The sequence below is a fragment of the Elephas maximus genome, chromosome 1, assembly GCF_024166365.1.
Source record: "Elephas maximus indicus isolate mEleMax1 chromosome 1, mEleMax1 primary haplotype, whole genome shotgun sequence".
Taxonomy (NCBI): domain Eukaryota; kingdom Metazoa; phylum Chordata; class Mammalia; order Proboscidea; family Elephantidae; genus Elephas; species Elephas maximus.
The window spans coordinates 97,118,914-97,131,733 of NC_064819.1; the positions used below are offsets into that span (position 1 = coordinate 97,118,914).

Genomic DNA, 12,820 nt, shown 5'->3' on the forward strand with positions numbered 1-12,820 from the left:
CGTGGAGAGGGAAGACCCACATGCCCAGAAGGTCCCAAGAGGTGACTAGCCTGGGGACCCCACTTTGGGCAGAAAGGCCGCCCTCCCCCTCGCATAAAGCTGCTTCCTGATTTCTCTGCGCTCCTTGCCAGTTCTCTCAGGCCGAGAGTGTGACGAGTGGGCCATAGCCTCGGGTTCCCAGCCCAGGCCTCCCGCGCACTCGCCTCCCGCGCACTCGCTCCCCCCCACCCCGACGTCAGGAACCGCGGGCCCCTCCCCGCCGTCAGCACCCACCCGAGCGGTGGCGGCTGGCGGGCGGCCGCCCTTTTAAATCCCCGGGCTCATTTGCATGGCCCCGCCCCCTTAGTGACACGGCTGGCGCGGGCGGGCCCGTCCCCCCTGCCCCTGGGTCGCTCTTTTTAAGCTCCCCTGAGCCGGGGCTGCGCTCCTCTAATTGGGACTCCTAGCCCGGGCTATTTCTGGCGCTGGCGCGGCTCCAAGAAGGCGTGAGTTCGCGGCCGCTCCGGTGGCTTCCTTTTTTTTATATCTATAATTTAATTAAATTATTTATTTATTGAGGCCGCGCACGGGCCGTGCCCAGCTTCCTGCCCCTCGCCATCCTTCGGGGAGGGGGAATAGCCCCCCTCTGGATGTGGCATATAAATACCCCGCGGGGGCCTGGGCGGCGGGCACGCGGCGGCGGCAGGCTCTGAGCACCTCTGCTCTCTCCTGGTTTCAGATCCGCATTCGCTACCAGCGGCGGCGGAGCCAGGCCGGTCCTCAGCGCCCAGCACCGCCGCTCCCGGCAGCCCCGAGCGCGCACCGCAGGCCGGCGGCCGAGCTCGCGGTGAGTCGTCCCCGGGGGCCGCGGCGGCGGCGGCGGCGGCTGGGGGCGCCCGCGCCCCCGCCTGCTCGCCGCCCCTTCTGCCAGCCGCCCGGGGCTGCAGCGCGCGCCGCCGGCTTTATTCCCAGGCCGGGGCAGCGCGAGTCGCCGGCGGGGGAGGGCCGCGCGGCGCGGGGGCGGGCGGCAGGGCCTGGCGGCGCGGGGTGGGCGCCCGCACCCCTTCCCCCGTACCGCGGGCGCACCGCGGGGGGTGGGGACCCGGGAAAAGCGCGCGGTGGGGGAGGGGGCGCGCGGCTGCAGCGAGCGCGAGTTGTGCACCCGGCAGAGCCGGGTGCACCTCGCGCGGCGGCCGCTCTCGCCAGAGCCTGGGCGAGAAGGTGGAGAGAGTAGCAGGCTGCGGCGCCGCGGGAGAGTGGGGGGTGGGTCGGGCGCCCCCCGCAGCCTGGGGAAGTTCTAGAAGTGAGGGGGATGGGCAAGCACCCCGCAATTCGCCCTTAACTGTCCTCGGCCTTTTTCCTGGTCCCTCCTCCGCTGATGAGGCCGGATCGTGGGCCTGGGTTTGGGGCTTCACCCTGACCCCACCTCTGGCCTGGCCCGCTCCTCTTCAGCCCCCAGGGCCGGGCCTGCCCTCCGCCCCCACAAACTGGTTTCTCTGCTTTGCTGGGCTCTGTTGGAACTAGTCCCTATGATTCCCCGTTTCTATTTTTTGGGGGGGTTTTATTTTGCGGGGAGGGCACGGAGGGAGGTGGCTTTCTTCCTCTCTCCTGCGCCCGCGCGCGCCAGGTTTCCTGCCCCAAGGCGGGCTTGGGTGCCCCCTCTGGCAGGAAGTGGGGCCGGGTGCACCCGCGTGGCGGTGCATGCGGTCAGGGTGCGCCGGTTTCCCGCGCCTGCAGGAACGGCTTGCGCCCCTCCCCCCGCTCGCCCCGGCCCCTAGTCCCGCCGTCTGGCCTGCAACGGTCGGGTACAAACACTTGCAGAGTCACTCGGGGTAGTAGTCTGGAGCAGGGGGCTACAGGGACATAACCAGCCTCCAGGTGGGGAAGAAAAGTGTGGCGGGCTGGAGGGATCGCCAGGTACCTACTCCAACCTATGCTCGACAACTTGCTGTGTGACCTTGGGCAACTCATCAAGCCTCTCTGGGCTACTTCTTCTTTGGAAAACAAGGAAAGGGGGCTCCCAAGATGATTCCTAGGGCCATTTTTGCAGGCTCCCTAAGCGTTTGTGGAGCACACGTTGCATACACAGTGTAGGTAGGGGACATGCTTGAGGCCCAAGCAGGCTTATTACTAATGGAGGGATTGAGGTTGGGCCCTAAATGTGGCTTCTCCAAGCCAGGCCTTCCTGATGTTTAGAAACAGGTGGAAGAGACAGGCATTTCTTGGCTTCTCTAGAGAAGGCCTCAGGCTTTCATTCAGGTTCTGGGGGCCTGGTTGGGCGTGGGGAGGAAGGACGGGTGGATTAAAGGGTCCTAGTAGCAAGAGGTTGGGGGCCGCATGGTATAAGAGCTTCCAAGGAGACCGGCCAGGATCTTCAGGCTCTCTGGGATTCAGGGCTGACTTCGCTCAACTGGAACCCCCTCTGTTAGGGGGACCTGGCAAACCTCATGTGAGGTCAGCCCTCATTTAGCTGATTAATTTTGATGTTTAGTTTTTAAGGGAGACCTGTGGTGTAATATAAGATTCTAATCACTGCCTGTAATTACAGAGCAGGCCAAGCCGCTAATGATGGAGCAGGATAAATCACCAACCACCTTGTTTAAAAGGGTCTCCAAGTCTGAAATATTGTAAAATAGAATAATTATCAGACAAAGTCCCGCTGTCTGGAGGGCCTCTTTATGCTTGAGGATGGGGGCCTCGGCCCTCCAAAAATCACAAGTTTACCGGAATGTCTTTTTTTTTCCATTGGGTTAAAATTGGAAAATGCTTAAAGATCTGAAAAGGGGGAAGAAAAGTTGTTTTCAAATGTTCTAGTTCTCATTTTGACTGGAGCCAAGATTCCCCCTGCTATTTCTTAGAAAATGAAGGTTGAGCACATCTTACATGTATGTAGCGCAATTTAAAGTATCTTTTTTTAACTTATTTAATTTGATCTTCATAGCAATACGCAGAGTTAGTTGGCTCAGGTCACTTATTATTACATCCATTTTACAGATGGAGAGATTTCAGAAGCAGAGGCACTTGGGGCCACCCTTTGCCCAAGGCAGATAGGGACTGGTTGGTTACTGGGGGAGAAGTGTAGAGCCATAGGCCTCCTAGATCATCTCTGTTTCCTATCGGTAACTGGGAGGACAGGGGTGGAGATGTGGGGAACCCTCACAGTCCTCTTTAAGCCTCTGGAAGAGGGTCTCAAATACAGGATGCAGACTCAACTGGCAGTGGGTGATTTTAGGCAAACTCAGACTTAGTGGGGCGGCTTAAACTCAAACAGGCCTCTGAGAAGACTGAAAGTGCCAGGAAAGGACCAAGAAGGTTTGGGAATCAGCCCTGCTAGGACTCTTGGGGTTAGGGTCTGTCAGAAAGGTCAGAGGTAGAAACCCGTGCTTCTAGTAAGTAAGGGTCAAAGAGAAAAATGCCATCTGACTCTAGGTATGGGGTCCCAGCAGGGGAGAGTAGGAGCCTGCCGTTCAACTTGGGGCTACTTTTCCACCCCTTCCTCACCCACTGGAGTTTTAGCCATTTCCCTGTCTTCTGTACTGTTTCCAAATTGTCTCCATCTTTGAATCCTGGTGGGGGGGAGGGTGGTGGGGATAGAGAAACCTGCTGGGGTAGGCACCAACCCTGGCCATGTGATTGGCTGAGTGTCAAGGTTGGACCTTTTTACTGTGGTCCTGAGTCTTAGACCTTGCCAGATGGGCAATATTGTCAGTGGAGTGGACAGGGGCTTGATACAAATGTGTGGTTGAGTGGCTACATGGTCGCCAGATCCCTGGGTCTCATTCCTTCCATTTACCTTTCCTTCCATGTCCCAGGACCTTAGTTTTCTCTCAAAAGAGAAGGAGGGGGCAGCTGCTGGTTATAAAGGGAGAGGACCCAGGCAGGCTGTTGGACCCACACCTTTGTCCAGGGGTAGCTTTAGTCACATAGCCAGGTCTGTGGGCTGGCTGTGCCTTATGGGCCCAGGGCCTGTGGGGGTGGCAGTATTGGGGTAGGACAAAGGACTCTTCTAAACAGGAGATAAGGAGCTGATTAGGGCCAACGGCCCTGCCCCGCCTTGTGGCAGCATGCTGGGGGTGGGCAGACCCTTTTGTCCTGGTTAGGTGGGTACGCCTGGGAGCAGGCAGAGTTCCCGTGGTGTGCCTTGGTGATGAGAAGCAGGTGAAGGGAGATGCTTTGTTTAAAACAGTTTCTTCTGCCTCCCAGCATCCTAGCCATCGCTTCATCTGCTCTGTAGAGAAGGGAAGATGAGCGAATCGAGCTCGAAGTCCAGCCAGCCCTTGGCCTCCAAGCAGGAAAAGGACGGCACTGAGAAGCGGGGGCGGGGCAGGCCACGCAAGCAGCCTCCGGTGAGTCCTGGGACCGCGCTGGTAGGGAGTCAGGTGGGTGTCTGAACCTTTGCTTTGCTCTACTCCTTTTGGCTAGGGATGTGCCAGTGTGTCAGAACAGGCGGAAATGGGAATGGAGGGTGCAGAGCCATTCCTGGCCCTCGCGTGCACATACCCTACACACATCCTGACTCTGGCCAAAGCCTCTGAGAGCCCAGGAGAGAACTGGGGGCTGAGGGACGCAAGGTGAGTTCTGAAGCCCGTGCCAGAAAGTCCAAGCCAGAAGGGACCCAGGGGTCATCTAGACCAGTGTTTGTATCATGGTAAAAATGAAATTCTTCCGTCTATCATAGACTGCTACTTTTGTAAAATATGATAAAAACAAACTAATTGAAAAATGGAAAAAAAAAATAACGTGCAAGTCTAGGATTATTTATCATTTGATCCAGTGCACAAAAAAATACTTCTCAATTTGCTATAGAAGTTTTTAAGTACTTACTGTTAATTTTTGTACTTCCTGGGTTGCACCTGTTTATAGTCTACACAAGTAGGGCTGGGCTCTGTAAAGGGAATTGAGGCCCAAGAAGTTGAGTAATGCTGGGGAGTTGGTTTAGAGGGACCCTCAGAACCTTGGTGCTGCTGCCTAAAAGGTCCTACAGGGGTGAGAATGCCAGCTGGCATTGTGAGGCACCCTAGGGAGCTGGGCCAAGCCAGGGCCTTGGAAGGGGGCACCTGTTATGTGGTGGAGATCTTGGCTTCTCTCACAGGTGGCTTTGGCCCAAACAAGAGGCAGCTGTTGGTGAAGTCCACTTCTGACTGTTTATTGGGAAGAGAAGAGGTGAAAGGAATTGAGGGTGACTCACCTGTTACACATGGGGCAGGTTATACCCGCAGGCCTCAGTCTTCCCTACCTGTAAGATGGAGAGAGTTCTCTGTACTGACCAGTGTCTGGGTCTTTGGTGTATCTGAACTCCGAGGGCTATGTCTATGTGTATTGGAATTTGGCTGCCACCTTCAGAGTCCACAGTCATGGGGGGAGGGGGATCATCCTCTTTTCCTTAGACTAGCTCTCTCAGCCTCCCCTTTACCCTCCTGCCCCAGAAGGCTTATGTTAGTAGCCAGAGTCAGGGGTGCGGGCATGGGTGCAGGGGAATGGTGTAAGGTTACTAAACTGTGCTTAAATCAGCCCATGGGAAGCCACCCCTAGGAAACAGTAGCTGGCGTACCTTTACTGCCCCGCACCCATGCCTTGTGCACAAACTTTATTCCGTCTTGAGGTTATTAAAATTACAGTGGCAGAGATGTCTGGGGTTCTGGGCATTAATTCCTTTCCCTTGGCAGGCAGCCCGAAGGGGGTCCAGGTTTGCAGGTGGAGGCGGGAGGCTCCCTTTATGGAGGGGGAATCCTTTTTTCCTCTTCTGCATCTCCAGCAGTCTCCAACATGTTCCATTTGAGGGAGGTGGATGGGCAGGAAATGAAGTCCAGTTAGCATCTATGATCGTGGCCCAGTGCCAGACATTTACCATACATTATTATTTTAATTTTCACGACACTTTGCAAGGTAAGTCTTCTTGCCATTTTACAGATGGAGAACTGAGGCTCGGGCATTAAGCACATCACTCCGGATATTACAGCTAGTCAGTTGTAGAGCTGGGACTTAAAGCTGCCTGACACTATTTTTCTGTCCCACAACATCTTTCCCAGGGGTCTTCTGGCCATCACTTCATCACCAAAACCCTCAGGGAAGCAAGGGGAGGGGCTTAGAATCCTTTCTGGAAAGATGGTCAAACTGAGGCCTTGTACCTCAAGAGGCTTGCCTGCCGTAGCTTCTGGATTTCTGGGTCGGGGTGATTGCTTGCTGGCTTAACCCTGCTGGGGTGTAGTAGGGTCTCTGTCTTCTCAAGAGGGTGAGAGAGGTTCTGATTGTGCCCCTCTGTCTCTGACTGCACCATCTGTCTTTGCAGAAGGAGCCCAGCGAAGTGCCAACACCTAAGAGACCTCGGGGCCGACCAAAGGGGAGCAAAAACAAGGGTGCTGCCAAGACCCGGGTAAGGCTTGAGGAGATGGGGCTGCTCCTAGGTGATGAAGAGAGGAGGTCCCTCTTCACAGTGCTTGTCCCTCTGATTCTGTTATTGATACCGCCCTGCCCTCCCCCCACCCTCACCCCCCCCTCATGGTGGCTGGTGGCACAGGGGTGGGTCTTTGGTAATTGGGGAAAGTGGGTGACAATGGAAGACTCACATCTGGGGGTGTGGTCCTGCTCAGGATCATGGGGAAATCAAGTAAGTCAGTAGCACCTGCAGCTTTCCTGGTCTGGAGAAAGGCAAGATAGGGAGACCAAAAGGGGCAGCTCTGCAAACCCCTGAACTGGAATGTTCCATTCTATTCTGGGGTCTCCTGGGGCCTGAGGGGGTGGGGATAAGCAGGGAAGGCTAGATTCACGGTGGCATCAGCCCTTCAGAAAAGTTGTTTTTGTTTTTTATTTTTTTCTAAAACACGACTCATATCCTCTGAGTCATAGGTGGAGGATGGAGTAGGGGGCGTGTGTGTCGGGGGTGGGGGAGCTAGTGGCTGGCCCAGTCATCACCAGCTGGACTCTGGTGGGCCTGCTAGGCTCAGAGTGCTGGGCTGCCCTGAGCAGAGGTGGGCAGTTACCTGCTTCTCATGCCCCTCTCTGCTGCATTCCTCCCCGTCCTGGGGCATTGGGCATATTTTACTTATTGGATCTTGTCTGACCCTCTAGAAAACCACCACAGCTCCAGGAAGGAAACCGAGGGGCAGACCCAAAAAGCTGGTAAGTGAAGGAGCAACTGCTGTTTATCCCTTTGGCTCTTTGGGGGTGGGGTGTTAAGAAGGGATGATGCCTGATCCCAGGAACCCACTGCAGAAAGACTGCCTTCCCTGCCTCGCATGCTAGGAGCGTTGGGACATCAGAGTTTACAGAGACCAAGAGGAAAGGGGTTTGTCCAGGGCCTACCTAGGCTCCTAGCACCCAGGCTGAACCCCTGAGAAGCAAGGGGTCCCAGGTATAAACCAGATGCCGCTGCCCTGCCCTGCCCTGAGGTGGCGGGCTCCCTACCTCTCCCCCGCTCTGCTCTTGGAACAGACTTGGAACTTGTAGGGGAGATCTTGAAGGTCATCTAGTGGGTCCCTGTTATAGAGATGAGAACAGGGAGGCCACAAGGGGAAGGAGTGAGGTTTGTCCTCACCAAGGACAAAGCTGGGGAGGAAAAAAAAACAAAGGACCTCAGCCCTGGGGGGCTTGGTGTTGGGTGAGAGTGAGGTGTGATCCCAGCGGGACAGGTGTCATCCATCTCTGGGGCCCCAAATAGTGGGCAGGGGTGGGGGGCTGCTTCCAGGGGTGCACTGCAGTTGGGGCTATCCCAGCCTTCTTCCTCCAGGCCCCTTCCTGCCCCTAGCCTGCCCCCTTCACTCCTCGAGGCACTCATTCCTCGAGCTGAGCCACCACTAGGGCGAGGGTGGGGTTAGGGGGGCGCTGGCTGGGCCCATAAGTGAGTAACAGGAAACAAGTTGTTTTGGAGTTTGTGCCTGGCACGGGGGCTGTGGGCCCATGCGGTATCCTGACATTCCCGCCCAGTGAGTGAGCCCCGGCGGCACACACTTCCCCTTCCTCCCCGCCCTGGCCTGGGGTCAGCCCACGGCCACCCCCCGAGCTGCCTGATGCTCCAGGACCCAACTCTGCCCAGCACCTGCCCCTGTCTACCAAGACCACCGGGTGGGGAGGGGGGCCCCTCACTCTAGCCATCACTTCCCTTCCCAGTTCTTCCCCCACCTACTAGCTCTGCTGCCCCCAGTATTCCCCCCATGGGCCTGGGGGCCTTGGGGGGCCTGGCTCCTGACTCTGTGTGTGTGAGCAGCATGCGTGTATTTTTTTTTTTTTTTTCCTCTTTAAATTCCTCCTTTTTTATGAATGAAACCCGGCCATGGAGGTTGCTGAGTCATCCACACACTCAGCCCTGACTCATCTCATCCCCTTCTGTGGAGAGCCAGGGAGTGCAGGAGAGGTGGGGGCTGGGGGGCGAGTCTGGCCCAGGCCCCTCCCCCGCACACCCCCCCTTCAGGTCTCTGGGGGTAGAGAAGGAGGGGCTGGTCCCATCTCTTGCTGATGGTCTTGTCCTGCTCTTTCCTACCCACAGGAGAAGGAGGAAGAAGAGGGTATCTCGCAGGAGTCCTCGGAGGAGGAGCAGTGACCAGCCTGCTCTGCAGCCTGCTCCGGACCCGACCCGAGGAGCCGTTTCTTCTGGGACTGGACAGCTTCGCTCTGCTCCCACGCCCCTGACCCTCTCCCCAGGCCCACGCATCACCGTCCCCTCCTGGCACCATCACCCTCCACGCGCCTCACCACCACACACTACACAGCACACCAGCCGCTGTAGGCCCCCAGGGTCAAGTGGGGAGCAGTTTTCCTTTGGTTTGGTTCCCAGCGATCCCTCCCTGCCACGCACACACACTTGCCCTCCAGGACAAGGCTAATGTCCCACTTAGCCGCACCCTGCACCTGCTGCGTCCCCTTCCTCTCGGGGCTGGGGACATTGCTGTCTGGGCTCTCCTGCTCTCCCACTCTTCCCTCTAGCTCCGCATAAAGGGGCTTGGGTGGGCTCCCCTGGCCTTAAAGGGGCCCAAGCCCCATCTTCTGACATGCCTCACTCCACTTTACTGGTAGCAGCAGGTGTGGCCAGTGGAGGTGGGTGTTTGGCCTGTGGATGCCTCCACCCTGTCACCAGGTGGGCTCATACCTCCCTTTCTTCCTCCCCCACCTTCCTGAGTCCCTGTGCTAGGTTGGACAGTGACCCTCCTTTGGGGCACAGGAATGAAGGCAGGAGGGATTTGAGCCCTCTTTCTCCTCTGTTTGCATTGATGGGGGCCCTGAGTCATCAGTTATCCAGGTGGGCTCGAGGAGGCCCAGGGTCCCTGTGGCAGCCACTTAAGGTGGACTGGGACCATGCACCCACCCTGTCTGCTTCCGCCGTAGCCTCAGTTTTCCACTTCAGATGGGGCACTAATACCAAGGAGCTAGCCTTGCCCACTCCCACCCTTCCTGCTCCTCCCTGCCCCCCAAGGTTCTGGTTCCATCTTTCCTCTGTTCACAAACTACCTCTGGACAGTTGTGTTGTTTTTTTGTTCAATGTTTCATTCTGGGACATCCGTCATCGCTGCTGCTGCTCCCAGCGCCAAATGTTCATCCTCATCGCCCCCCCTTCTGCCCACATTCCCCTCCTCCGAGATGCTCGCTCTTCAAGGGGAACGGGGCTGCGGTGCAGCAGGCTGGGTAACTGACTACCCCAGTTCCAGGGCAGTTGGGGCCCTGCCCCCAGGATGCTGCAGCAGAGTGAGGAGGGGAGGCCCATGTTGACCGGTGAGGGTATAGGGGCCACCCTCTCCCCTTGTTCCGTTGGGGAGGGGGTAGCCATTATTTGTCCCAGCCTGGGGCCCCCTTCTGGTTTCCTATTTGCAGTTACTTGAATAAAAAATTATCCTTTTCTGGACTGGAGCCTTTTTTTTTTTTTTGTGATGGGCACCCCCAGGGCCTGGGATAGGGTGGGAACCAAGAATCCAGTGAGTGGGGGTGGTGCTTTGAAGGTGCTCCACTCCCACTGTGCTGTACATTGGGGGAAGAGAATAGTATTGGGGCCAGCTCCAGGGAAAGGGACTTAAGCACTTTTTAAAGAAAACAACCACACCCCTAGCCACAAATCATTTTTATTTACAAAATATATATACTGGAATACTATACATCAGGTCTTTTCACCATAGAAACAGCTCCTGGCCACCTGCACCCTGAGAAGGAAAAGCTGTTCTCTCCCATTAGTGCCTGAGGGTGGGTGCAGGCTCAGAGCTCACAAAGAGCTGAAGGTAGGGGCTGCCTGCCAGGCAGGGCTTGGGAAATGGGTGTGGGTGGGAGGAGGAATGGGGACTCAGTACCCAGCAAGGAGCTGGCTGAATGCAAGTGGGAGAGGGGAAGCAGCAGGCTATGGGGTCCAGACGTTCCAGGACCCCCAAGGCTCTGAAGATCAGGTCAAGGGGTCATTTCACGTCTTGACGTCCAGCAACGGCACCCGCTTGTGCTGGTAGCCACTCTGCCAGCCGTGTACCACCTGTGCAGGGAGGAGACTGCCACAGGCTGGGCTCTGGCCTTGGGAGTCAATGGTACAACTTTGGAGGAAGCACCCCACTATTCAGCCCCAAAGGGGAGGGCTAAGGGCAGAACCAGGCTCAGGTTTTAGGGGTGACCCTATGAGGCATGCCATTCTACTCTGTCCTATAGGATCACTACGAGTCAGAATCGACGGCAATGAGTTTGGCTTTTGGTTTTTATGGGTGGCAACAGAGCAGCCTCCTGCCTTTACTGGGTTCTCCCGGGCCCCCAGAGTACTCACCTTCGGGTCTCCTACATCAGACAGGAGCTCCTGCTCAGCCTCGTGCAGCTCCTCGGCGGGGTCGTAGCTGTACATGGGGAGCAGGTGGTGGCGAAGCCGGTCCGCTCTGGGGAGACAGGGAGGCTCAGTGCGGGCGCCCACTCTCTTTTCAGACGCCTGCCTGCCGGTCTCCAGTCCCCCAGGCAGGAGCACCTCCCAGTTCATACCTCTGCTCAGGGTGCGCTAGGGCTTAAGAATACATGGCCATTCCTGCAGTGGCCTCTCCCCAGAGGGTAAGCTGAGGCTGCGGCAGGAAAACAGCCTGGGGTGGGGGGTGGGGAGCGCAGTTAGGGAATTTCAGCCTTGTGTCAGGAGGGCTGAGGAGCATCCTACGTGTATGCAGAGAACTCAGGTCCTATGGGGAGAAATTCCAGCAGAATAGCAAGGAGGTAGCACTGGGGCAGGGTCCCCACCCAAAGGACACTCACCGCTTTTTCTTCTGCACGTACATTACCTGTAACAGAGAAACAGCAGTGTGGAGGTTGCTGAGCCCAGGAATGCGCATGAGCAAGAGGGGCCCCACCTCCACACCCTTCACCCCCATAACAGCAGGATGGCTGAGATACTCTGTGTGCAGACTACACCAGGCCCACCCAGCCCTGCCTTAGCAAAGGTATGTGTGTGTGTGTGGTATGGCTCCTTACCACAGCCACCACCACCCCGACCAGGGTGATGAGGAAGAAAGGGCCCAACACGTAGCCCACCATGGAGTCGCTGTTGGCCTGGGGGACATTGGGAACTGTGGTGTTACTCATGACATCGGCAGTGGCGGCCCAAGCTGGAGGGCAGGGTAGTCAGCATGGGCAGCGTAGTGCTTCGGGAGGGCGCCTCCACTGGGCTCCCTGGGGAGGAAGGGAGGTTATCCATTTCACCCAGGGTGACCTCCAAACTCTGGATCCCTTCCCAGAGCTGGAGAGCTATAAAAACTTAGGTCAGACACTGGGACCAGGGATCCTGCAGGTAAGTGTGCTGGATGTTAACTCTCAGCAAATCCTGGGAATAAAGGGCACCAAGTGAAGGTCCAGACTCAGGGCTGGCTGAGTCCTACTCAGCTCCTAATCCTGAACCTGGATGGGGCCCACCTCGGTGCTGGCCAAACGCTTGCAGGTCCCAGCTCCTGGGGAAAGGTTAGTGGAGTTCCTGACTGCTGTCTCAGACCTCCTGGGGCACTGGACAGCGAGCACCCATCCAGTGGGGCAAATGGGGAGATGAGGTTCACACAGAAGGGTCCTGCCCTGCAGCCTAGGGGTGAGGTGGTAGCATCTGAAAGAGCTTGCCTCTGTCCAGATCTAATTACACTTCTGGTTACTGGCCCCACACCTGGGCTCTCTGCCTTCCTTGTCCCTGGTGTCACCCCAGATATATAGCCTGGACCCCTTCTCTCCCATCAGTCTCACGTGCGAGGGTGAACACAACTGGGCAGGGAGTTCTGTGGCTGGATTTGTATCTGCAAAGTGATGTCACCTTTCTTTGATCCCCACCCCGGGCTCCGCCCAGGTCTCTCCTCTCTGCCTGGGGCTGACAGGGCAGAGTGGAGATGGATCAGTCCCCATGGACAGATGCACACAAGGAGACCTCTGTAAGGGGTGGCTACGCTCAGATGCTTCAACGTCCCTGATCCGGGTTCTCCTGGGTCTCCATCCGAGAGCAAGGTATGAGCTACCTGCTCCCGTGCCGGTGGGGCACCCGGCTCGCCCGCACGCAGTCGCGTGGTCACCGTCCTGCGGTCGTGGGGGCTTGCAGGAGTAGGGAGGTGTCAGGCCGCTCCTAGGATGCGGGCCAGCAGCGGCGGGCGGTAGTTCCCACAGCACTGGGAGGCTCAGGCCGGGGAGGGCTGTGTTTGCGGACGCACGGAGGGGCCGCCCTGCGCCCGGGCATCCTGACATCACCCCGAGGCGTGGACCCGTGATCCCGCTCCGCTGCCCCATAGCCCCGCCAAGCCGGCCATGCCTTACCTCCCGCCGCTGCAGCCCCGACAGGAACGCCCTCGTTGGCTCCGGAGCCCCGGAAGAACCTGCAGGCGCGTGATCAAAGGACCCGGGGAAATGGGCGGGGCCTCAGCGCAGGGGCGCAGCCAAT

General features: G+C 57.6%; 2 protein-coding genes across 7 annotated transcripts; one reads left to right on the forward strand and one right to left on the reverse strand.

Annotated features, from left to right (window-relative positions):
- The first annotated feature begins 389 nt into the window (after positions 1–389).
- HMGA1 (high mobility group AT-hook 1) lies at positions 390–9,806 on the forward strand. 3 transcript variants are annotated; one of them, XM_049890384.1, is made up of 6 exons: positions 390–485; positions 719–826; positions 4,183–4,325; positions 6,269–6,352; positions 7,048–7,098; positions 8,462–9,806. In XM_049890384.1, the coding sequence occupies exons 3-6, from the start codon at positions 4,224–4,226 to the stop codon at positions 8,513–8,515; spliced, it is 291 nt and encodes a 96-aa protein (XP_049746341.1). In that variant the 5' UTR covers positions 390–485; positions 719–826; positions 4,183–4,223; the 3' UTR covers positions 8,516–9,806. The 3 variants fall into 3 exon arrangements, with proteins under 3 accessions (XP_049746341.1, XP_049746323.1, XP_049746332.1); XM_049890366.1 differs by having other exon boundaries at positions 392–485; positions 4,183–4,358; XM_049890375.1 differs by lacking the exon at positions 719–826 and having other exon boundaries at positions 406–485; positions 4,183–4,358.
- A 211-nt stretch (positions 9,807–10,017) lies between these two features.
- Positions 10,018–12,756, reverse strand: SMIM29 (small integral membrane protein 29). Of its 4 annotated transcripts, none has more exons than XM_049875190.1 (5): positions 12,405–12,688; positions 11,386–11,583; positions 11,170–11,195; positions 10,703–10,808; positions 10,018–10,458 (listed from the first exon to the last, which is right to left on the reverse strand). In XM_049875190.1, the coding sequence occupies exons 2-5, from the start codon at positions 11,494–11,496 to the stop codon at positions 10,342–10,344; spliced, it is 360 nt and encodes a 119-aa protein (XP_049731147.1). In that variant the 5' UTR covers positions 11,497–11,583; positions 12,405–12,688; the 3' UTR covers positions 10,018–10,341. The 4 variants fall into 4 exon arrangements, with proteins under 4 accessions (XP_049731147.1, XP_049731155.1, XP_049731136.1 ...); XM_049875198.1 differs by having other exon boundaries at positions 10,018–10,420; positions 12,405–12,681; XM_049875179.1 differs by lacking the exons at positions 10,018–10,458; positions 12,405–12,688 and adding an exon at positions 12,697–12,756 and having other exon boundaries at positions 10,479–10,808.
- Between the last annotated feature and the right edge of the window lie 64 nt (positions 12,757–12,820).

Excerpts from the sequence above, each read along its gene's own strand:
- HMGA1 (XM_049890366.1), top strand. The coding sequence starts at position 4,224 with ATGAGCGAATCGAGCTCGAAGTCCAGCCAGCCCTTGGCCTCCAAGCAG. Across the intron at positions 4,359-6,268 it reads CCGCGCTGGTAGGGAGTCAG|AAGGAGCCCAGCGAAGTGCC; the intron begins GTGGGTGTCTGA and ends CTGTCTTTGCAG. Across the intron at positions 7,099-8,461 it reads GGGGCAGACCCAAAAAGCTG|GAGAAGGAGGAAGAAGAGGG; the intron begins GTAAGTGAAGGA and ends TCCTACCCACAG.
- SMIM29 (XM_049875179.1), bottom strand. The coding sequence starts at position 11,496 with ATGAGTAACACCACAGTTCCCAATGTCCCCCAGGCCAACAGCGACTCC. Across the intron at positions 11,196-11,385 it reads TCGGGGTGGTGGTGGCTGTG|GTAATGTACGTGCAGAAGAA; the intron begins GTAAGGAGCCAT and ends TCTCTGTTACAG. Across the intron at positions 10,809-11,169 it reads TACGTGCAGAAGAAAAAGCG|AGCGGACCGGCTTCGCCACC; the intron begins GTGAGTGTCCTT and ends CTGTCTCCCCAG.